At 40.0% G+C, this 23,390-nt stretch overlaps 1 protein-coding gene and 1 long non-coding RNA gene across 3 annotated transcripts in view; both read right to left on the reverse strand.

Moving 5' to 3' along the window:
- Positions 1–1,277: 1,277 nt before the first annotated feature.
- Positions 1,278–23,390, reverse strand: part of LOC144698535 (uncharacterized) — a 143,247-nt gene continuing 121,134 nt past the window's right edge. The window contains exon 2 of the long non-coding RNA XR_013580521.1: positions 1,278–2,815. This is a non-coding gene — a long non-coding RNA (uncharacterized LOC144698535). The remainder of the gene's footprint in view (positions 2,816–23,390) is intronic.
- Positions 4,910–23,390, reverse strand: part of metap1 (methionyl aminopeptidase 1) — a 40,233-nt gene continuing 21,752 nt past the window's right edge. Inside the window, exons 4-12 of one of the 2 annotated variants that reach the window (XR_013580430.1) lie at positions 22,519–22,579; positions 19,445–19,536; positions 17,584–17,667; positions 15,322–15,460; positions 12,700–12,831; positions 11,752–11,895; positions 8,679–8,770; positions 5,942–6,007; positions 4,910–5,340 (exon numbers count right to left, since the gene is read on the reverse strand). Coding sequence is in view for 1 of the 2 variants with exons in the window: in XM_078569796.1 (XP_078425922.1) it covers positions 5,174–5,340; positions 5,942–6,007; positions 11,752–11,895; positions 12,700–12,831; positions 15,322–15,460; positions 17,584–17,667; positions 19,445–19,536; positions 22,519–22,579 (885 nt within the window). In the remaining variant the exon portion in view is untranslated. The remainder of the gene's footprint in view (positions 5,341–5,941; positions 6,008–8,678; positions 8,771–11,751; positions 11,896–12,699; positions 12,832–15,321; positions 15,461–17,583; positions 17,668–19,444; positions 19,537–22,518; positions 22,580–23,390) is intronic. The other variant, XM_078569796.1, reaches the window with a different exon arrangement.

Genomic DNA, 23,390 nt, shown 5'->3' on the forward strand with positions numbered 1-23,390 from the left:
CTGTTTCCCCTGGCTGGGCAATCTACAGCATGGCTACAGCGTCAGCATAAGGGATTTATCATTTAGGACTAAGGTGAGGAGGAGTTTCTTCGGAGTTGTAGATGCTCCATCGTGAGTGGTGTTGGGATGGTTTTTAAAAATCTCTCAGCAAATCAAGGGATGTTGGGGAGCGGCCAGTAAAGTGGAGTTGAGGTTAATCAGACTATCTTTATTAAATGGCAGAGCAGTCTTGAGGGGCTGTATAGTCTCCTGTTTATGTTCTTATATTGAAGTATTGATATTTCAGGCAGCTAATTTAAATATATGAACTTTGCAAGGACATTTCTTGAATACAAGGCAGGAAGAGAGAAGGCACTGTAGAAATGAGTTTATTCAGGGTTTCACAAAATGCTTTACAGCCAGTGATGTACTTCTAAAGTTGAATCATTGTGCATTGCTTTCATATGGTAGAACTATTGTATTTACTAATGGCATGAATAATTTAATAGAATTTATAGTGTGCATAATGTCACAGCTTCCCACACAGAACATTAAAAATAATAGGGTAATTCCAATAGTATTTCTTTTAACATGGGAGAGTCAAGCAGTATTCTGCTATCTGGAGCTGTTTAATTCTCTTTTAAAGGACACAAAGCCTGATCACAAGATCAATTAGAGACAGATTGGTGTTGCTGAGGAAGTTTGTAGATTCTGTGCTAGGTGACAAATGCTTTTTAAAAAAAAACACATTCCAATGATTACTTCTTCCAAGAAAACACTTGGGAGTCCTGACTTGGACATATCAGTATTTGCTTCGGGTGCAACCAGGTCAAAGAACCTCCCAACAACACTATCGCGTTTTCAAAGGGAATTCAGGATGGGCTCTTTAAACGCTGGCCTTTCCAGCAATGCCCATATCCCTGAGCTAATAATAAAAAGGGCAAATTACCCTTTCAGATATAAGTTAAAATTAGTCACTTTTCTATGTGTGGAAGTTCTATATAAATATTCTAACTAAATCAGGGATAAACATTTGTCGCAGAGAGACGAGGGAGAGGGTTTGTCAGGGCACTGCCTAATCACCAGCCAGGTGCCAGTGGATTGGTAATAAGGACAACTTAAGAGTCCAAAAGGAGCAGGAAAGCAAGATAACAGAATTGATTATACAAAGAACCCCGATTTTATTTCTGATAAACAACGGGCCACATGGATTCAGAAGTTCCTGTGATCGAAAGATAAGCAAACCGACTATTTCTAAACATGTGCTCTCAGACAGGTCAAGAAAAAAATGATACGAAAATGTGTAACTCATTTATTGTTTGCACATTGTGTTATATAAAACTCAACATGGCTTATTTCAGTGGCAGTTCTTGCAGACTGTTCAATATAGTTTATTTATACCAATATAAAGCCATCAACCTTCAATGCAGAAAACAACCACAATATTAGATCTCAGCACCAAGAATTAAATGCAAAGAAATTGCAAATTCTACTACTGGTTGTACTACTGGTGGCGGGGGGAAGAGAAGAAAAAACAGGCTAAAACAGATGTTAAAAAATGAGATGCACTTGAAGTTGGTAATTTGATGTAAACGTTTACAATTGTAAGATTTGGGGGTGAGGTGGGGATAGAGGAAAGAACAAAAGGTCACTTTGCTCGATCCACTGATGCTATTACGAAACAATTTCTTTTTAGTAATAGTGAATGTAACCTGAGAATCATAGCTGATGGCTTAAAATATTAAAACCTTGTTTGTACCTTTTCAACGTGAGTCTGTACAGGTGTAGAGCATATACATGTTTGTACAGAACACCAAATTTTCAAATTCCTTCAGCGAGTCATAGCAATACTTTGCTACACAGGGCTAGTTATAAATGCACTAATTACTGGTGTGTTAACACACACATACATACACACACACACAAAACACATTTCTCATTTGAAAATTCATCACTCACTAAACTGACAGACCCTGGCTCTACCAACCAAGTCTCAGATAATGACTGCTTTATAGCTGTCAATATTGCCATAACAGAGATTATGTACTTGAGCCCAATTTTTGCACTAGTTTACAGCTAGGTGACAATTTCACTGCCAAAAATGTATGCAAGCGGTACAGCTGCCACAGGGGTAGGAAAGAACTATCAGGAACTGAATTTCACATCAGAAAAGGGACATGTACATGTTTCCTCGGCTCAGCCGTAGGAAACAATTTGCCTTTCAAGGCAATCCTATCTTCAGCTGAACGAAAAGCTGAAGTCTAAAGACACAATTGTATCCAGAGGAATATATCCTGAGCTCGTTCCAACTCATCCTTGTTAAAGCTGTAGAGGACTGTGCAACAAAAAGGTAATAAGGTCCTTTACCCAGTCAAAATTGATTGAACTAGGACACGGTTAAGGTTTCAAGTACTTAGGGAAAATAAAAGGTTTATGGGCATTGGGTGATTGGCAATAGAAATTTGAACAAAGCGCAGTCCTAAAGTAAGTGGCAAGTAATGAGAACACAGTTTTTCTCTGGGACTTTACAAAGGCCATCAAACCAACAAAAACTTGAAACATAGGAACACTTTTCAGCATTTGAGATAAGTCTAGCCGGTTACTCGCAGAAGCCAACTAAACTTTCACCAAGGCTGTTATGCCTTGCAGTCCGGGATCAGAGTTGTGATTGATTGTAGAAACAGAATACTTCTGGATCCAGTGAGAGATATTAACAGTCCAGAAGCTCAACATCAAGTGGTTCACTTGATCAGAACCTCATCCACCAACTTAAACATTTATTTCCTCCATCACTACTGCCACAGTGGCAGCAGTGTGTACCATCAACAAGATGGCACTGCAGCAGCTCACCAAGGCTCCTTCAACAGCACCTTCCAAACCCATGACCTCTACCACCTAGAAGGACAAGGAGAGCAGATGCATGGGAGCACCACCACCTGCAAGTTCACCTCCATGCCACACATCATCCTGACTTGGAACTATAATCACCATTCCTTCACTGTCACTGGGTCTAAATCTTGGCACTCCCTTCCGAACAACATTGTGGATGTGCCTACACCACATGGACTGCAGCTAACTACCACCTTCTCGAGGGCAATTAGAGATGGGCAACAATTGCTGCCCTTGCCAATGATGCCCACATCCTATGAAAGAAAAAAAGTGGTGATTTATATTTTCGTTTTACAATAGAAAGACAACAGCAGCCAACTGGTAAATGGACCAAACCTGCTCTCAAGGGCTAACCAAAACAATTAACTTAAATATTTATTACAATCTTAGCAAATGCATCGGATTTGCGCCACCTCCCCCCAGCCCCTAACTATGATGTACAATTTATATTAACACTTAGTGACAACACCCACATGAGCTGCAGCTAATGCTCACACCCAAGTTTCATCCAGATGGATCTTCCTTTTTTTTAGAAAAAGGAACTCTTCAGGACTACGTTCCAATACTGGGATGTATCCCAGAATCTTCAGATCAGGCTCTAAGCACTACTACTGGTGTACTATAATTCTTAGATTTTTATTTTATAAGTTCTTTAAACAAAACCCATCTTATTCCAATTCCCATGAAAAAGGCAAAGAGAATAAGGTTAATTTGACGAGCTAACTCAGTACAGCTGCAGCAGGGCAACAGTAAAGAGGAGAGCTCCAGTACACACACACACACAGGGCAGAACAGAAGGAATTAAAGTGGGAGGGAACAGAGGGAAAAGGAAGTCTGAACAGTAGCCTGTGGAACCATACCTCAGTGAGGGTTGCCACATTCGGGAGAGGGAAACCAAGCAAAGAAATCAGAGAGGGGAATTTTCAATGACTTTCCTCTACGTCCAACATACAATCGATTTGGGCCAGAGTTACCAATCTCGCAAGTGAGCGTGTAGGAATCCAAGAGTTTTCACAAAATTCAGCACAATGAGAGTAACAAGAGCTAATGCACTTCACTGTGTCTTCAGGGCAAACGTAGTTAATCCACTTGTCTGAAGAACAGAATGTCATTACAAGTCGATGGGATACCAGACATTGGCCTGTAAACCAGTTAATTTCCAAGAACACAATTCACAAAGAACAAGTGCATGTCCATTAGCCTGATAACAGTTCAAGGAAAATAGTGAATCAGTTTCCCCAATCCAGTTTGGTACTCAGACCTGTCCAAGTTAAAACTGGCCAACTGATATAAAGCACAATAGGACAATTTAGTCATGCTGTGCCTTTCCAAAAAACTTGCTTAAGCCACAGGTTGAGGAAGTAATTCTCCTTTCTAACCCACCTTCAATTCAGAGTACCACTTGTACTGCAGGAATGCCAATATGTAACCAAGATAGTGGTAGATTTTCTAATGGCATGTAAGATTTTGTAGACTTATTGTACAAGGGTCAGTTCTGTATTCGTAACCAAAAGGCAGTGTAAACAACTATCTATATAAGTAGTGTGGGTCTAATTTGATCTTCAGTCTCCGCTATATGGTCAGATTGAAGTAAAAATTTAACAAAAAAAAAAAAAAAAATCCCACCCTGCCTTAAATTTGACATTGCACCAACATTATGACCAGCATTTCAACTATCAGGAAAAAAAACATAAGACATTTACAAACTTAATTTTAAAAAAATACTTAGTTTGTCTAATCACGGTACAAAGTAAATATCATTTTCAATTTAGGCAAAAAAAAAGTTTTTGACGGTGTTGAATATTCTCTACTAATAGTATAAATGAAATTGCCAAAACATTCAGCACTTAAAGTCGTATCTGATTAGGAAAGAATGGCCAGCTAAGTTTATAATAAACATCTTTTTTGAGTGAACAGTGTCTTTTTCCATCATTTTAACATATACTTATGTCCATTTCAAGATTTTTGAGGAAATTTGCCAGCTAATCTTGTAGCAGCTAGTCACAATTTCCATTTTTTTTTTACAATAGCTCACAATCCATAGATGGAAGCCACAAATTTTATTCAAATAAGAAACATTTAAGATACAAGCAAGTAAGAGTGCCATTAGGGCCAGAGGTACTCTGGGATAGAGATGGGGAAGAAAGGGGACAAGGTATATTGCAAACAGGCTGTTTGTACATCCAGTGCTTTGCAGCACCAGAACCAAAAAAAATAGACAAATCAGTGCCTTAAGGCATTTGTTGAACTCCAGATGTAGACAGTGAGGAGGCTTCCAGCAGGAACGACAGCGAGAGGGGCCAGGCTACAACTGCGACGCAAAATAAGGCTGACCATTGTCCTCCAAGCGTCGTGTCAAGATCTCACAGCCAGTCTCCGTGACCAGAAGGGTGTGCTCAAATTGCGCTGAACGCTTGCCATCCTTAGTTACTGCAGTCCAGCTGTCTGGCCACGTCTCATCGTGCCAAGCTCCTATGATGTAAAAAAATATTACAGGGGTTTTAAATTGAAAAGACATCAAGCTACCTGTACATACATCTGCAGTAAATCATAGAATAGTCGAACAGCGCAGAAGACAGGCATTCAGCCCTTCATGCCTTCCAGTTTCTCCTGATAAGTAAGTTCTCCCAGCTCTAGTATGACCTTCAACAATTTTTTCTGCACTTTCTACAATGCCTCTGTTTCCTTTATGCAATATGCAGGGGCCAGAACAGTGCACAGACCTCCAACTGTGGTGTAACTAGGGTTTGATACAAGTTTAACATAACGTCTCTGGCTTTTCAGTTCTATTCCTACAGAAGCGAATCGTGCTTGGTTTGGTTTTTTTTTAATTTAAATGGACATTAACCTATTCCAAATGTTAATATTTTAGAAGAATGCAACAAAGAAAGTCATTCCTATTTGAATTCAGAGTTACTTGCATCCTGAGAATACCCCAAGAGCAGAGAGAATTGTTTTCAAGCCATTTGAAGGCTTTTTGTGAAACTGTACAGCTGTCCCTAGATTTCGATCGGTCTGCCAATTGAGCACAAATTAAATAAAACTTTGTGAAACTAAGTAATTAGTAGCTTACCTTCACAAATCATAGGTTCAATTGTAAACACATGACCAGGCTTCATCACTCCAACAGCTTTATTTTCTGAAACAACAAATTCACGATTAAACTCTTAATCTCATTCTTACAAATATAGTCAATAGCAGAATGTAAATGTTAAAGGGAGACACAGAACTAAGTAGAAATAGGAAAGGGGTGAAATATAAGCTGATTTAGGTGGGGGGGGGGGGGGGCGTTGTTGGGACAAGCAAGCAGTGATAGGAGGATATAACCACTGTCCTATCACTGCTTGCTTGTCCCAACAACGCCCCTCCCCACCTCAAACCAGCATATATTTCACCCCTTTCCTATTTCTACTTAGTTCTGTTGAAGGGTCATGAGGACTCGAAACGTCAACTTTGCTCTTCTCCGCCGATGCTGCCAGACCTGCTGAGTTTTTCCAGGTATTTCTGTTTTTTGTTTTGGATTTCCAGCATCCGCAGTTTTTTTGTTTTTATCTAGACAATATGGGATGGGCAACAAATGCTAGCTTTGCCAGCGATGCCCACATTCCATGAAAGAATTTTAAAAAAACATTAATCATCAAGAAATCAGGCAAAAAGTTCTGACTCGTCTAGGATTTTGCATGCTGGTCAGCAGGGCTGTGTGGGGTGGAGTTGAAAAAGGATGGCCAATAGGTTGCACTGTGACAAGCTTGATAGACCAGATTGGTCTTTCCCTGTTAATTATTTCTGAGTGTTCATTTATAAAAAGGAGGTGCCTATAATTTATTCAGATCATAATCCACTGAACATTATACAGGACCTAGTTTTTGCATATCGGTCTTTGTATATCAATTCTAAAATTGCCTGAAAATAAAAGCATACAATTTTCCAGTGAAATGTTATGAAAGATAAAATCTGATATTCATTATATTGATCACTTCTATTAAAAAAGGCTAGTTTGAAATGATGAGCAGAACTATTTATCTGATATTGAAATGCAACAACCATGTACAGAGTGTACGAAAGATAGTGGTTTAGGTCACAATTTGAGCACTGTGTGTAGTTTTCAGCTACCCATTATAAAAAGGATATTAAAAGCATAGCATGTTTACATTGTAGATTCACCAGGTCAATGCCAGGGATTGACAAAGCTATACTTTGTCAGGAGAGACTTGAGGTACAGGAGCTATGCCTTGTAGAATTAAGAAAGTGAATAATTAAAAGAGATTTTTTTAAATTATGAAGGGTTTCTTCTGGCTGGGAAACTGGTAAAGTGTTATCAATTTAAAATGGTTACTAAAACAAAAGGAAAGATTGTTGGAAGAAGTGACTTTACTGAAAGAGAAGCATTGGATCATCAATGTCTGGTAACAGGGAAAGAACGAGGCAGAAATCACTGCTCATTTCAAGGGAAAACTAGATAAATATCAGAAGCAGAGGAACAAACAGAGCTCTGGGGAGAAAGCTGGGCAAGGAGACTAACCTTGAATTGCTACAAACATCCGTGACATTTGAGATTTAGTCATGAGTAAAATGTTAAAAGGCACAGATACAACAATAGTTAACTGATTTTGGCGACACAAGGACTCAACCAACATGTCAAACAAAATCACCTTCTTCATTAACTAAGAACCATTCTTAAAGTTAAAAAGCAAACACTTGGTAAAAGTGATTACTATGGACTATTTGGCACTTCCAAGTGACAATTAGAGTAATAATACATTCTGTTAATCCAGCTCATTTTAATATGGATAAAAGTTCTGCTCTTTACCCACTTTCTGTATTATAAGGCTCTGGCACATGTAGGGTTAACATGGGACTGCATACAGTATCACCCACACAGTGATGTAAGAGAACAAATAACCCACACCTAGAGGTCAGTTTAGTGTTGGACAGAGCTGTGTGCACAAGCAAGCATGGCCACAGCTTCTAACTTGAACCCTTTACTATATATATGTACATAGGGTAAATACATACAGTTAGACTACTTAAGACCACAAAGACTTCATTAAGACCTACCGAATGGTTCCAACACCCTACAACATGGTAGCAGTGAACGGAACAACTCAAAACTTCACAGAGACCGCAGAAGAAAACTAAAATCCTGCAAGACCAATGAAAAATTTGAAGCAGCGTTCTGACCTGAAGAAAAGCTCGAGAAGCAGATGCGCAGAACAAAATTGCCAGGGAAAAGCTGCAATGAAAGGCTTGGAAGCTGAAGGCAGGTGTTTAAAATTCCTCACTGCAGCAGAAGACTCCGTGGAAATTCTTGGAAGTGCAGCTTCAATTCCCAGAGTGCAGAGTCAGCAGGTCTAGCAGGGGTGAGCTAAAATTGATAAATTCCAGGGTAAAGCACGCCTTGAGAAACTTTTAAAGTGGTCAGAAAGTGCCATTTAAAAACTCTGTTGGAAAAATCAGGTCCCCAAGTCGATGCCCCAAGCTCACTCCGAAAGGGGGAAAAAAATTAATTAATTCGGAAGAATCACGACTAAAGAATCTGCTTTAAAGGCCAGGGTTCAACACTTTCACGACCCTAAAGCATAGTACTGAAATGGAGAAGTCTGTGGCCAGACAATCCAAGCAGCCACTGTTTAAAAATTTTTCAAGGTTGAGCATGAGCGCCATTGCAGCGGCAACCAGCCGAGGCTGGCAGGCACGGGAAGGCCCTTTGTCTTCAAATGAATGGCGGCGCCATCTTGAATTTCAGAAACATCTTAAAGCTGAATCTACACTTTAAAATTTTTTAACCGTGGATCAAAAATCCAACTTACCAGATCAGTTTGGACTCATCCAAGGGCCAAACCTAACGGAAAATTGAGTGACGTGAAGAAGAGAATTTTTAAACTACCGGAGTACATCAGGTCTAAGTGGAAAGTCAGAAAAAGTCCAGATTAATACCTTTTTATACTGATTTGGTGAACTTTCTGATGAAGTAATCCTAATGCAGTGCGCACTGGTGAATCCTCAATCAGCTTCGATTAAATTTTAAAAGCCTTTGACAAATATTTTAATCTTCAAATTGTGGAGCGCACAGAGATTAAGAGGCACAGAAAACCTCCAATAAAGCGCCGAAAGGATAAAAGGCATATTCAAGCAAACCACACGAGGGCACCAGAGGCCGGAAACTCTCCAGAAGTCTCAAAAATAGATCTTTTTGGAAATCCCGACACATTACCTGAACTGCAACAGTAGGTGACAATGCGGAGCAAGCAACTGGCTGTGAATGAAGGAAAGCTATCTGATGAAACCCAAAATAAACAAATCCTGCAAAACGAAACTGAAATAAGGTTGGAAAATGTTCGTATCAGAACTGAATTGGAAGATTTGAACTCAAGATTCAAGCTGAGTATATATCCTTAGAAACGCATGAGACACTAAAGTTGTCAATGAACCAAACTGTTCAAGAGCAGAACAAATTTTTGAGGTGTCACAGAGGTGCAAGAAAGAGACTACAGAGCTGAAGAAAATGGTTGGACATTTGGAAGAAAACTTGGAAAAACATTACATACATTACATTTCCAAGGAGATATATGAAGAGACAAAAATCAAGAACCTAGAATGGCAAGACAAAGTAGAAGTTCTCACAAAAGAGCATGAGTAGTCTCAAAAATCATTAGCAAAAGCACAATTACAGAATGCGAGCTTGAACAATAGCATGGCAGAATTATACTCTGATCAGTGTAGAGAATCAACTTTCATGCACAAAAGATGCATTTGATAAGGAACAGTGAGAACTAATGAGAACATTGGAATGTTGCTCACAGGAAGTTGAACACTTGAAAGTGCTCTTGAAATACTGAAATGATGAACGTGTAAAAACAAATTCAACAAAAATGGATCTCCAATTAAAACTTGATGAACCTCAAGCATCAGAAGTGTCTAGTAAGTATCGTGCAAAATGACGGGAACAGGAGAAGGAATTGTTGATGAAATCAGAACAGTTGCTAGAAAGCAGAATTAACAACCAAAAACTGATGAGCTTCTTGAACTTTGGTCCACTCTGAACAACATGAAGGATGAGATGCGCAGTGTGGATGAGCAAATCCAGACTTTAAAACCAGAAAAGGTCAATTCTACGGAACACACTGAAGATCTAACAAATGAATTGAAAGAGTCTAAGGAGCAGTCAGTGACCATGGAAGGAAGATTCCAAAAAGAACTAAATGCCCAGGCAGAGATATTGAACTTATATAAGAGTTCCGCAGATAACTCAAATAAAAACAACTCAATTTACCAGAGTTGTTGCTGAGCTGAATGAAAAGATTCATAAGCTCAAAAAACATAAGCTGGAAAAAAATAAAAAATTTGGCTAAAATTGTGAAACAAGTGGGAATGAAGGTTTCATTAAAAGATGAACGTCCATATGTATCGCGGTGAGCCGCACAATGAAAGAGGAGGGAAAAACGCTATGGGGATGAACACAGCATTGTATACCCTGGAAAAAACTTGATAAATTAACAAACGTCAAATTGACAAAAGCCAGTTCAATACCAAGGAAAAAGAGGGTGAAAAGATACACAGATGTCAGACAACCTCCAAATCAAGAGTTTACCTGCAACAGAGCTTACCACTCCTCTGACAGTAGTGCGAGTGAGATATGGAAGGTTTATAAAGCCTCCAGACTGTCTGAATCTATGAACTCAGAAACTTGAAGGGGGAAGATGGGATAATAATAGCGATGTAAATACATGGAGTAAACTAGAATAACTTGAAATACACTGGATAAAGACTTGGGGGGAGGTGTAGTATAGGGGTCTGGCACATATAGGGTTAACGTGGGACTGAGTACAGTATAGCCCACACAGTTATGTAAGAGAACACGTGACCTGCACCTAAGGGCCAGTCTAGTGTTGGACAGAACCGTGTGCACAAGCAAGCATGGAGACACCTCCGAGCTTGAACCCTTTACTGTATATATGTATAGTTCTTGTAGTTAATAAATACATACAGTTAACCTACTTAATACAACAAAGACTTAATTAGGATCTACTGAACGGTATCCAACACCCTACAACACTTTCCACCTACCGTTTTTAGTCCAGTTTGAACTGCAATAAAAAATTTGTCCTGGACATTCGGAACTTAAAACTTATCAGGTCTTAAACTTATTAACATTCACTAAAATTGATGATTTGTCCATTATTTTATCAGAGGACTGATTTACATTTGAAAAGGCCAAGTATAAATTTGAGGGCAAACATTACACTATAGATTAAAGCTCCCCTGTACAAGGATCTTAGAATCATAGAATGATATAGCACCGAAGGCCATTTGGCCCACTGTGCCTTTGCTGGCTCCTTGAATGAGCTATTCAATTCATCCTTTCCCTTTCTCCATAATGCTGAAAACTTTTCCCTTCATGTATTTATCTAATTCCCTTTTAGAAGTCATTACTGCTTCCACCGCACTTTCGGGCAGCGCATTCCAGATCATAACTCGCTATGTTTGAAACAAATGTTTTCATGTTGCCTCTGGTTCTTTCGCCAATCATCTTTAAGTAATTTGTACTTTGTCAGCGAAGGGAAATAAAGTGAGATCACACATGGAGGAATAAAGCATTACATACATGACCGGCTCACTCACCTTGCCAATACAGAGAGAGGGAATGGTCTGGGAGCTTATCATGTGCTTCAGAACAGGAGTGAAAAAATAGTGGGACATTCATTGACAAACAGTTTCTCATCAGGTTGATGATACATCTAAAATGTTGTGGGTCAGGCTGGGTCACAGAAAAGGTTTTATAAATTGTATTTTTTTTAAAATAAATCACTGATCACACCTCCAAAGATGGCTAAAGCAATTAACTGCATTTCACTTGCGTAAGATTAAACACGTATGACCTACTAGCATAATGTGGCACGTTAGGTGCAGTGTGGAATAGTCGGTGAATCCCATGTCCACAATAACTTCGAACTACTGAAAATCCATTTGCATGCGCGTGTTTCTGTATAATATTGCCCAATTCCCTGTACCGAACACCTGGCTTTACTGCAAAGAGAATTAAAAGAAAATTTATTCTGATGGAGTCACCTTTAAAAAAATGTGTCAAACCAATTAATTAAAAACAGAATGAGAAATTGTAATACAGAGACACAGAACTTGACTAACTAGATTTGGTAGACAAGCTACAGTATAAAACAATGTACCTCATTGCTCAGGTAATCTGGATGTAACATTGTGCACTCTGACCAACATAAATATTGTAATGATGATTTGCTATTTCTGCTGGTGATTGCAGTAAGATTACACATGTCAGGAAAGGAAGAACAGGCTTGTTCTCTTGAAAAAGGAAGGTTGATAGATTGACCTAATAGAGCACTTTAAAAGTATGAAGGGTTCTGATAACAGTAGATAGAGGCAGAGTGTTCCCACTTGTGGGGAAGAGCAAAACCAGAGGCCACAAATATAAGATGTACACCAATAGAGAATTCAGGAAAAACATCTTTACTCAGAGACTGGTGAGAATGTGGAACTCACTACCACAGGGAATAGATGAAGTGAATAGTATAGGCTCAATTAAGGGGAGTTGATAAGCACATGAGGGAGAAAGGAATAGAGGATTATGCTGATAGAATGAGATAAGGAAGGAGGTGGTTCAAGTTGAGCATGAATGCTGGCCTGGAATGGCTGGGCCGAATGGCCTGTTTCTGTGCTGTAAATTCTATGTACTTGTTAGGGGGCACTGTTAATGTTGGGGATGCTATAATTGAGTAATGCACCTAGGTTTATTCCAGTTCTGTCTTTGCACCCATTACTGTTTAATGACGGAATAATTCAGTGCCATTTCCTCACCTGAATCTATAGCGTGCATCAGGCATTCATATGTTGTCTGCACCAGTTTCTTTGACCCCTCGTCAACTTCACCAACAAAAAATGTCTCATTTAAATCGCCATGGAAACCATTGCGGTAAACTGTAATGTCCACTGTAAAAGAAAAAACTATTGAGTTACGAGATATTTAAATTTTGAGCCTGAAATTAGGAAGTGCAACTTATTGGTAGCTGTACAATGAATTGTAACCATGACAGCACGGTACAGACACAACAAGGCAAATGACCTCTGTGCTGCAGCCATTCTGTGGTGAGCATCACCAGTTGTGAATACATGATGCCATTTTGCTGAATCAAGTTCTGTTGGGATAAGGCCCTTTATTTTAACCGAGTCAAGAACGGTTGAGCTCTTTGCCTGGCTCCCATATCAATGTAGGGTTGAATAGTGGGAGTTCTTGGACTCCTACAAACTCTACATCATGCACCCATTTAAGGCCTTAGAGGAATTCTCAGCAATTAAGAGCTTGCATGAATCAACAGTTTTAATGTAGCAAAATGCTGCAATGTGTTTCACAGGAGTGGCTGTCAAACAATAAATTAACACCAAGCCATGTATGGAGATATCAGAACAGGTGGCCAAAACCTTGGGAAAAAGGCAAGTTTCAAGGAGAGATTCAGGGAGGGATTCCAGACAGGCAGCTGAAGGGGCAGCCACCAATGGTGGGGAGCAGGAAATAGGGGATGGACAAGAGGCCAGAGCCCTCAGAACACAGAGATCTAAACAGGTTCCAGGGTTGGAAGAGGTGACAGACACAGGGAGGGAGAGGATGAGAACTTTAAAGTGGAGGCCAGAAAGCGCAGGGGGGGGGCGGGGTGATGGGTGAATGGGGTTTGGTTTGAGTTAACAAACTGGCAGCAGATTTTCAGATGAGCGTAAGTTTGTGGAGGATGGCCAACTGGGGAGGACTAGAATAGTTGAGTCTGAAGGTAACAATAGCTTTCTTTAAAAAAGAATGAAGGACGGGCAATGTTGTGCAGGTGGAAGTAGGCAGCCTTGGTGATGGAAGGGATATGGAGTTGTTAGCTCAGTTTAGGGTCAAATAGGACACTAAAATTAGGAATAGCCTAATTCAGCCTTAGACACTGGTCAGGCAGGGGGATGGGCTTGGTGACTAGGAAATCAAGATTGTGGCCAGGGTGGAGGGGTGGTGGTGGTGGTGGTGGGGGTACTGAAGTCTTCCCAATGTTTAATTGCAGGAATTTTCCACTCATCCAAGACTGGTTTTCAGACAGTCTGACAACAGAGGCAGCGGAGGGAATTGAAACAGGTGATGAGGAGGTAGAACTGGGTTTTGTTAGCATTACATGTGGAACCTGTAACGTTAACATTAGAAACTTGGGTCATTGTCAGCACCAGCAGTTTCTCCTATAGGCAGTCTGTCACAATACCCAATATCTACTTTTGCAATAGTGTAACCAGGGGTATAATAATAGTAACCCTCTTGTCCTGAAGTGGATCTACCAGCCTTTTACAAACCTGCCTCTTCAATTGCTCTAAAGCTGAGCAAACACTTAGTGAGGTGAAGCTCGACACAAATCATTAGGCTACTTTTGTTTCACAAGTGAACAAACAATTTTGTTCAGATTCACCGAGCTCAATTAATACATCGTACTTCCCTTTAATAATATAAAGAACATGCCATGCTTCCCCACATAGTGGATCAGCTTACTTGACATAATAAGATGTATTCTAACCGTTCCTCCAGCATCTGATTTTGAGCCAAACTAAAACTTTTGCCGCTCTCAGTTTAAAACTTTCACACTTTCAAAAAGCCGATCTTTACTTATCTTTCACCTCTCAGAGTTGGATCAAAGGGCTTTCCAAAGCAATAGGTATGAGGTGTTTTACCACTGCTCAAATGTGCTAAGAATTGCTTGTTTGCTCTGGAAACAAATCTGGAAACAACTTTCATTTAGTATTATAGTGCCTTTCATCAAAGTGCTTTCATATTTTTTAAACTGGTGCAGTAAACGTGCTGCACTCAGGTGATTCTCTCCCTCCACCAAAAGAAGACACTTTTTGTTGGAGGAAGCGAGACATTAAATGTGCTTTGGTTTTATAATGAATAATTGTGATGCCTGCTGTTTACTTCCAGAGCACTCATTGTGATTGGAATCTATCATTTTTGGTAAAACGCTTTTAACTGTCATGAATGAGATCAAACTAGAGTTCTGGGACTTCAGTAAGTAAACTAAGCTGAGACTTCAACAACAATACTGAGGGAGTGCTACATTGCCAGAGGTGCTGTCCTTCATGAGATGTCAAATTGAGACCCCAATTACCCATTTAGTGGTTCAAGATTCCATGGCACTATTCAAAAAGGAGCAGGTACTTTGCCTGGTGTTTTCACTAATACTCTCCTTGCAAACACAAAAAACAGATGAACTGGTCATTCATTCATTTCATTGTTATTGTAGAAGCTTGCTGACACTGAAGACTGCTGAACTTGCACATAACAACAACTAGTAAAAATCACTTTGGAACATTACTGAGAGATGTAATGAGGCACCACGTAAATCGAAGCTCTTTTGTTATCTTCCCACAAAGACTTTGTGTTCCTTTACTTGCTGCAAAAATACTCACCATTAACAATATCACCGTCCTGCAACGGTCGTGCATCTGGGATTCCATGGCAGATCACCTCATTTACTGAAGTACAGCATGATTTTGGAAAATTGTAATAATTGAGTGGTGATGGATAACAATTTCGTGCTAAGCAGGCCTAAACAAATCAAAGAGGCCACTGGTTAGCTTCTCGTCTTCAAAGCTGGATCAATCTGACTGCTGAAATGCAATTTTAAATGCCATCCTTCACACAACAACGATAGTTACCTTGGTGTTTTAATATTTTTCTATGTTCATTCTTCAGACATTATAAATGAGAACCAATATCATGGCTAACATAGCTTAGATAAATTCACCTCTGCACCCACTTCCAGGTTACACTACTCGAACTTCAACTCCAAAGTATCTCTTGGTATCTTTAAGTAAGGGCAGAGTGACTGAGCGCTTAGAGACACTTGAGATGATTCGTAAAAGATCATGGATTTGTGGATCAAACAAATTTAATTGAGCTTATTGAAGTAACTAAAGCAGTAGACAGGGAACTTGTACCTATTGTTTATACAGACTTCCAGAAGGCATTCAATAAAGTTCCAAACAACAGATATTAGCTTAAATTAAAGCTCATTGAATTGTGAGCAAATTATTGACCTGGTTAGGAGATTGATTAGACAATAGAAGGCAGAGAATAGAGAAATGGGTATGTGCTCAAATTGGAAGGAAATGAGGATCTGGGCAGGGGCCGCAACTATTTGCCACATTTATTAACAACTTAGATATTACAATAAACAGCCACATATCCAAGTTTACCATAACACAAAAATGGTGGCATACTAAGTAGCATTGACAGGAGCATAAAATTACAAGAGACATTTAGTTCAGTGAACAATTTTAAATCTGAAATCGATAAATTTGCAAGACAAGAGTTTAATAAGAAAAGGAGCTCAGACAGGTGGATGGAGTTAAGATCAGCCATGATCACACTGAATGGTGGAACAGGCTTGACAGGCTGAATGGCCTCCTGCTGCTTCCACATTCCTATGGTTCCAGCAGCCATCCATTACGAATGAGGAATGATGAATCTCTAAATGAGACTGTCCAATGGAATTGGCAATGGAAGTTTCTGTGCAACACAATTTGCTTGCTGCACACAATGTCTGGAATAAGATGGATAATACTATCAACAAGAACATTCATTCTGTATGGTTCAATTTAACCTGAAACTTTATCCAAACTGCTGACAGATTACAAACTGCAGCCTTGACAACCATTCAGAGGGAATTAGGTAGCTGTAAGTACTCAAGAGGTAACTGCACAATAACTAGTGTTATTTACTTATGCTTGTTCAATGCACCTAAACAGCTGCTTCTAGCTGAAATGAATAGAACACTAAAGATGCTTTAACCCGCAACTTTAATATTGACCTTAGTGCAGATAGGTAATATTTACTATCACTTTTAGGCTGAAATAAGTGACTGCTCATTTTAAACATGGATGGGGAACTATACTATAATATAAAGTCAAATTGTTAACAATTACTTCATCAAATCACCAAGCCAACATGAAGAATTCTACTACTCAGAATATTTTCCATGAAAGTGCGAGGAGGTTTTTCAGTTCAGGGGTAGGGGGAAGGAGGAAAGAATGGAAGAAGAATACAAAGAGACACATTTCCCAGCTTTAATTACACTGTTCTATCCTGCAGGTCAGTACAAAACTTTCTCTTACATACGAACATACGAATTGGGAGCAGGAGTTGGCCACTCAGCCCCTCAAGCCTGCTCCGCCATTCAATAAGATCATGGCTGATTTGAATGTAATCTCAACCGCACATTCCTGCCTACCCCCGATAACCTTTCACCCCCTTGTTAATCAAGACTCTATCTAGCTCTGCCTTAAAAATATTCAAAGGCTCTGCTTCCATCGCCTTTTGAAGAAGAGTTCCAAAGACTCATGACCCTCTTAAGTGAAAAGATTTCTCCAGTCTCTATCTTAAATGAGTGATCCCTTATTTGTGACCCCTAATTCTAGATTCTCCCACAAGAGGAAACATCCTCTCCGCATCCACCCTGTCAAGATCCGTCAGGACCTTAAAGGTTTCAATTAAGTCGCCAGTTACTCTTCTAAATTCCAATTCTTCCTCAAGTCTTGATCTACACTTCAATGGTAAGCCTTGTGGAAAAGGTCGATTAGTTTAATGCATTAGGGGTTAGATTGCTCAAATGTGGTTACTTCCTCTTCATTATACACATTTACATACATTTTTAAAAAGTTGTTCCATACCAGGTGAACAGCATGATCTATCTCTTCAGTTGTTACTCCTGACCTCACCATCATTGAAGCAACGTCTAGTACCTCCCGGGCAAGCTGCAATACAAATGAAACGATCTAAAATTAGATGGCAAGTTCCAGCAAGTCTGAATATGCCAAAGGCGTAATGACTATAAGTGCACGTGCACTGATTAGAGTAGCTCTCGTCTATACAAAACACAGATAGCTTCAATTTTGAATAGCCAGTGATCCATGAAATAACACAGATGATAACGTTCCAGTGAAGCACCTTAGGACATTTTACAACGGTAATTGCACTGCATTACATAAATGCAAGCTGTTGTTGTAGAAATGTTCCACTTGCTTTTTTTACCCTGTGGGCACAGTCTTGCCTGGTGTCAAACATTAGCAGTAACCTTTCACTATTTTGATGTAAAAATGGGATCTATTCTGATGGTTCATTGATAGAATACATGTTCTTGTTCCTGATATCTGCCCCCCAACAGCAGCCAAACTATAACACATGTCTTTTGCTTTGGTAGCTACCCCTGGGAAAGGTTGTGAGCTTGTCATTGATCTTTGATACAGAAGCATCAAGTGATTAATAATGGCTTTCCTGGGAGTATGGCACTGCTGCATCTTTCTATTGATAAATGGGAATGTAGGAGGCAGCCAGTCTTAGAAACGGCAAATAAAAACCGAAAATGCTGGAAAAACTCGGCAGGTCTGGCAGCATCTGTGGAGAGCTCTTCAGAGCTTTGAAAAGTCATACGGACTCGAAACATTAACTCTGTTTCTCACTCCACAGATGCTGCCAGATCTGCTGAGATTTTCCGGCATTTTCTGTTTTTATTTCAGAGTTCTAGCATCCACAGTATTTTGCTTTCACCTTAGAACCAGCAAACTCTGGCATAAATTGTGAATAGCTGCTTTCGCTACCAATCATCATATACAATTCTCACAGTGGCAGGAACAAATACCTGTTGGAAACATTAGCTTGCAATACTCCAAGATGCTACAGCTGAAAGCCCCTCATGTACAGAGGTTTTACAAATCTGCACAAGGTCTCTTGATGGAAAACACTGACAGCAGCATTTAAAACAAGAGAGACAGGAAAGAAAACTACGCTTGCCTGTTATATCTCAGCCATCTAAACTCCTCAGCATAATAAAGGATTCTAAGGTAGGACCAAAGAATTTGCTAAATATATTTTGAGCAACACAACTGGTTTGCCTTCCCTTTTCAAAATTTTCAACCCTGATTTCAAATCCCTCCATGGCCTCATCCGTCCCCATCTCTGTAACCTCCTTCAACCCTACAACCCTTCCAGTTCTCTACATTCTGCTAATTCTGGTCCCTCGCCCAACCAGATTTTAATTGCCCAACATGATGGCGATCATGCTTTCAATTGCCAAGGCCCCAAGCTCTGGAATTCCCTCCATAAGCCTCCACCTCACTCCTTAAAGCCCAAATCTTTGACCAAGCTTTTGATCACCTGCCCTTATATCTCCTTAGGTGGCTTAGTGTCAAACTTTGTTTGATACTTCTCACGCGAAGCTCCTTGTGACTTTTCACTATGTTAAAGGTGCTATATAAATCCAAGCTTTAGTAAAGAGGGCTATAGAACAGCTCATCTCCATTCAAACCAGTTGGACTTCAACCAACCACTTTATAACATTCAGGAACAGCAGCTTTGCATTGTTCAAGTAGTTTATAGAGTATTCCACAAAATGGTTGCTATATATTGATCTATATTGGCATTTGAGGACTCTCGTTTAGAACTGCAGGGCTCAAACGGGCAGTGGGAAATTCTGATTTTTATTCCTATACTAATTCAACTGCATCTGAAAAGAGCTAAAGCTTGACAACTCACTCTGCATACTACCCGCATTGCTTCTATGTCCTCTGGCGGCAGAATTTTGATCTGAGAAGTTCCCTTTAAGGACTGTTCTGATTCAGAAACACCTTGAAAGAGAGGATAAAACACAAATTAACATGAAATTATATTAGATGCCCCTTCATAATGCCCACAATACCCAAATAGTGCTTTGAGATTAAGCTGGATGCAGGGCTGCAAGGAAGAGAGGAAGACAGACACTAATTCCAGCCACCAACCAGACTTATTAAAAATGCAAACACAGCACTAGATTTCATTTCTAGAGCAGTAGAATTGAAAAGCAAAAAGTTTAACATAAACTTGTACAGAAACCTGGTTTGACCTTGGGAGTACTGCATACAGTTCTGGTCACCATTTTATCAAAAGGACACAGAGGCGCCAGTGAAGGCATAAAAAAGATTTACAATAATGATACCACAATTAAAAGGTTATAAATATTAGGAAAGATTGAACTAGCTGGGAATCTTTTCTCAAGAAAAGAGAAGACTGAGGAATGACCTGATAGTGGTCTTTAAAATTATGAAGGGCTGTGATGGGGAAGACACAGAGAAGATGTTTGCACTTCTGGAGACAACAAAACTAGGGATCATAAAATGAAGACAGTAAGCAATAAATCTAATAGGGAATAAAGGAGAAACTTTTTCACCTGGTTGAGACAAATAGTAAAGATGCTTGTAAAGGGAAGCTGGATAAACATGAGTAATAAAGTAACAGAAGGTTATGTTGATAGGGTGAGATAATGTCGGGTGGGAGAAAGCTCATGTGAAGCACAGACAAGTTGGGCTGAATGACCTGTTTCTGCACTGTACATTCGATGTAATACTTTGACCAAGTCACACTGGACAATCGGGTTCACGTTACCATCAATTTCCCTTCCCCTTTGCGGCCTCATTTCCACCAAGCACTGTTCTGGGTGAATTTGGGATCTCAATATGTACCAGTTTTAAGTACACTGGCCCTTATTCTGAAGAGTAATGTGTCTGTTACTTGCTGAAAAAAGAAATAAGGAGGAAGAAGATTAAATATGAGGGTAAACTAGCCAGTAATATAAAAGAAGATTGCAAGAGATTTTTTAGATATGTAAAGGGTAAGAGAGAGGCAAAATTGGACATTGGGCTGCTGGAAAATGACGCTGGAGAAGTAGTAGTGGGGAACAAAGAAATGGCGGAGGAACTGAATAGGTACTTTGCGTCAGTCTTCACGATGGAAGACACGAGTAATATCCCCAAAGTTCAAGAGAGTCGGGGGGCAGAGGTGAGTATGGTGACCAAGGAGAAGGTGTTAGGAAAACTGAAAGGTCTGAAGGTGGATAAATCACCTGGACCAGATGGATTACACCCCAGAGTTCTGAAGGAGATAGCTGAAGAGATAGTGGAGGCGTTAGTGGTGATCTTTCAGGAATCACTCGAGTCAGGGAGGGTCCCAGAGGACTGGAAAATCGCTAATGTAAGCCCCCTGTTTAAGAAGGGAGTGAGGCAAAAGACGGGAAATTACAGGCTGATTAGCCTGACCTCGGTCGTTGGTAAGATTTTAGAGTCCATTATTAAGGATGAGATTTCAGAATACTTGGAAGTGCATGGTAAAATAGGGCAAAGTCAGCATGGTTTCATTAAGGGGAGGTCACGCCTGGCAAATCTGTTAGAATTCTTTGAGGAGGTAACGAGTAGGTTAGACAAAGGAGAGCCAATGGATGTTATCTACTTGGACTTCCAGAAGGCCTTTGACAAGGTGCCGCACAGGAGGCTGCTCAGTAAGATAAGAGCCCATGGTGTTAGAGGCAAGGTACTAGCATGGATAGAAGATTGGCTGTCTGACAGGCGGCACAGAGTGGGGATAAGGGGGTCCTTCTCAGGATGGCAGCCTTTGACTAGTGGAGTTCCGCAGGGGTCAGTGTTGCAACCACAACTTTCCACTTTTATACATTAATGATCTAGATGAAGGAACTGAGGGCATCCTGGCTAAGTTTGCAGATGATACAAAGATAGGTGGAGAGACAGGTAGTATTGAGGAGGCGGGGAGGCTGCAGAAGGATTTGGACAGGTTAGGAGAATGGGCAAAGAAGTGGCAGATGGAATACAACGTGGGCAAGTGTGAGGTCATGCACTTTGGGAGGAAGAATAGAGGCATAGACTATTTTCTAAATGAGGAGAGAATTCAGAAATCTGAGTGCAGAGGGACTTGGGAGTCCTAGTCCAGGATAACTTGCAGGTTGAGTCGGTAGTTAGGAAGGCAAATGCAATGTTGGCATTTATTTTGAGAGGACTAGAATATAAAAGCAGGGATGTGCTGCTGAGGCTTTATAAGGCTCTGGTCAGACTACATTTAGAATATTGTGAGCAATTTTGGGCCCCGTATCTCAGGAAGGATGTTCTGGCCCTGGAGAGGGTCCAGAGGAGGTTCACAAGAACGATCCCAGGAATGAAAGGCTTAACATATGAGGAACGTTTGAGGACTCTGAGTCTATACTCGATGGAGTTTAGAAGGATGAGGGGGGATCTGATTGAAACTTACAGAATACTGAAAGGCCTGGATAGAGTGGACATGGGGAAGATGTTTCCATTAGTAGGAGAGACTAGGACCCGAGGGCACAGCCTCAGAGTAAAGGGAAGACCTTTTAGAACAGAGATGAGGAGAAACCTCTTTAGCCAGAGAGTGGTGAATCTATGGAATTCATTGCCACAGAAGGCTGTGGAGGCCAGGTCATTGAGTGTATTTAAGACCGAGATAGATAGGTTCTTGATTGGTAAGGGGATCAAAGGTCACAGGGAGAAGGCGGGAGAATGGGGTTGAGAAACTTATCAGCCATGATTGAATGGCGGAGCAGACTCGATGGGCCAAATGACCTAATTTCTGCTCCTATGTCTTATGATTAGTCATTTTATACAGAAACTTAAAGAGTAATGATAAGCCCAGTCTTTGTAGTGACAAATTCTCTCACTTTAATTACACAACTCTGAATAATGGGCTGCAAGTTTTGAGCCAAAGCAAGCTCTCAGGTTATATGAATACTCATTTATGCAGATGTTATTTGAAAGTGAATGATAGGATACCTAAAGGATGATGAGCATAATCAGGCCATTGGATGTAACTCGGAACAGGTCTCATGGAGGTCTAGACAAGAAAGAAAATGCAAAACATCAGTTGATGTTCTTACAATTTCAGATTACACTTTTGGAAATTCTACATTAATTAAAATTCTCCTTTCTTGCTAATATTAAAAATCAACATTATCATGTTACATACTATTCAAATTTTCATTGCTTACTACAATTGCTGGAGTTAGTAAATTCAACAGTGGTCCATTGCAAAATAAGCTTCATTTTACCATTTGGTTTATCTCTCTTACATCACTGTGCTGGCTGTATATTAATTGTGTGTAGCTGTTGGGTATTAACTGGGGATTCACTTGAGCGCCTATAAGTATACATGGTATATAGCTGTGATCACTGGGTTAGGAAGTTTATGCTTGTAATGTATAACTCAGTTAAAAAAAAGATTGTAAAGATTAGCTCCAATTATATTCTTCACCAAGTAGTTTTCTTGAGTAGAATACCCTGCATCATCTTTGTTCAAATAACAGAGCCAGAAAGACATCAAGTTTTACAGAGAAACCTGCTATATGGTGATATTTCTATATATTGACATGCACCACCAACGAGTAGCTGAGAACTGACAGATCCTACCAACACCCTGGTTAAGAAAGCTCAAAGACACGGCAAATTTTGACTTCCACTTGCTACAGTATCTAAATGGGGTCTTAACTGGGCTAAATTATGAGAACAACTTGCATTGAGTAGGCTTGCATTCTCTTGGATACAGAAGATTAATGTGAGATCTAATTGAGGTGTTTTAGATGATTAAAGGAGTTGATAGGAAATAATTTCTCTCCATCTGTCCTACATAATGTCAGTAAGGGGCACAT

This window comes from Cetorhinus maximus, chromosome 1, assembly GCF_964194155.1.
Source record: "Cetorhinus maximus chromosome 1, sCetMax3.hap1.1, whole genome shotgun sequence".
NCBI classification, from domain to species: domain Eukaryota; kingdom Metazoa; phylum Chordata; class Chondrichthyes; order Lamniformes; family Cetorhinidae; genus Cetorhinus; species Cetorhinus maximus.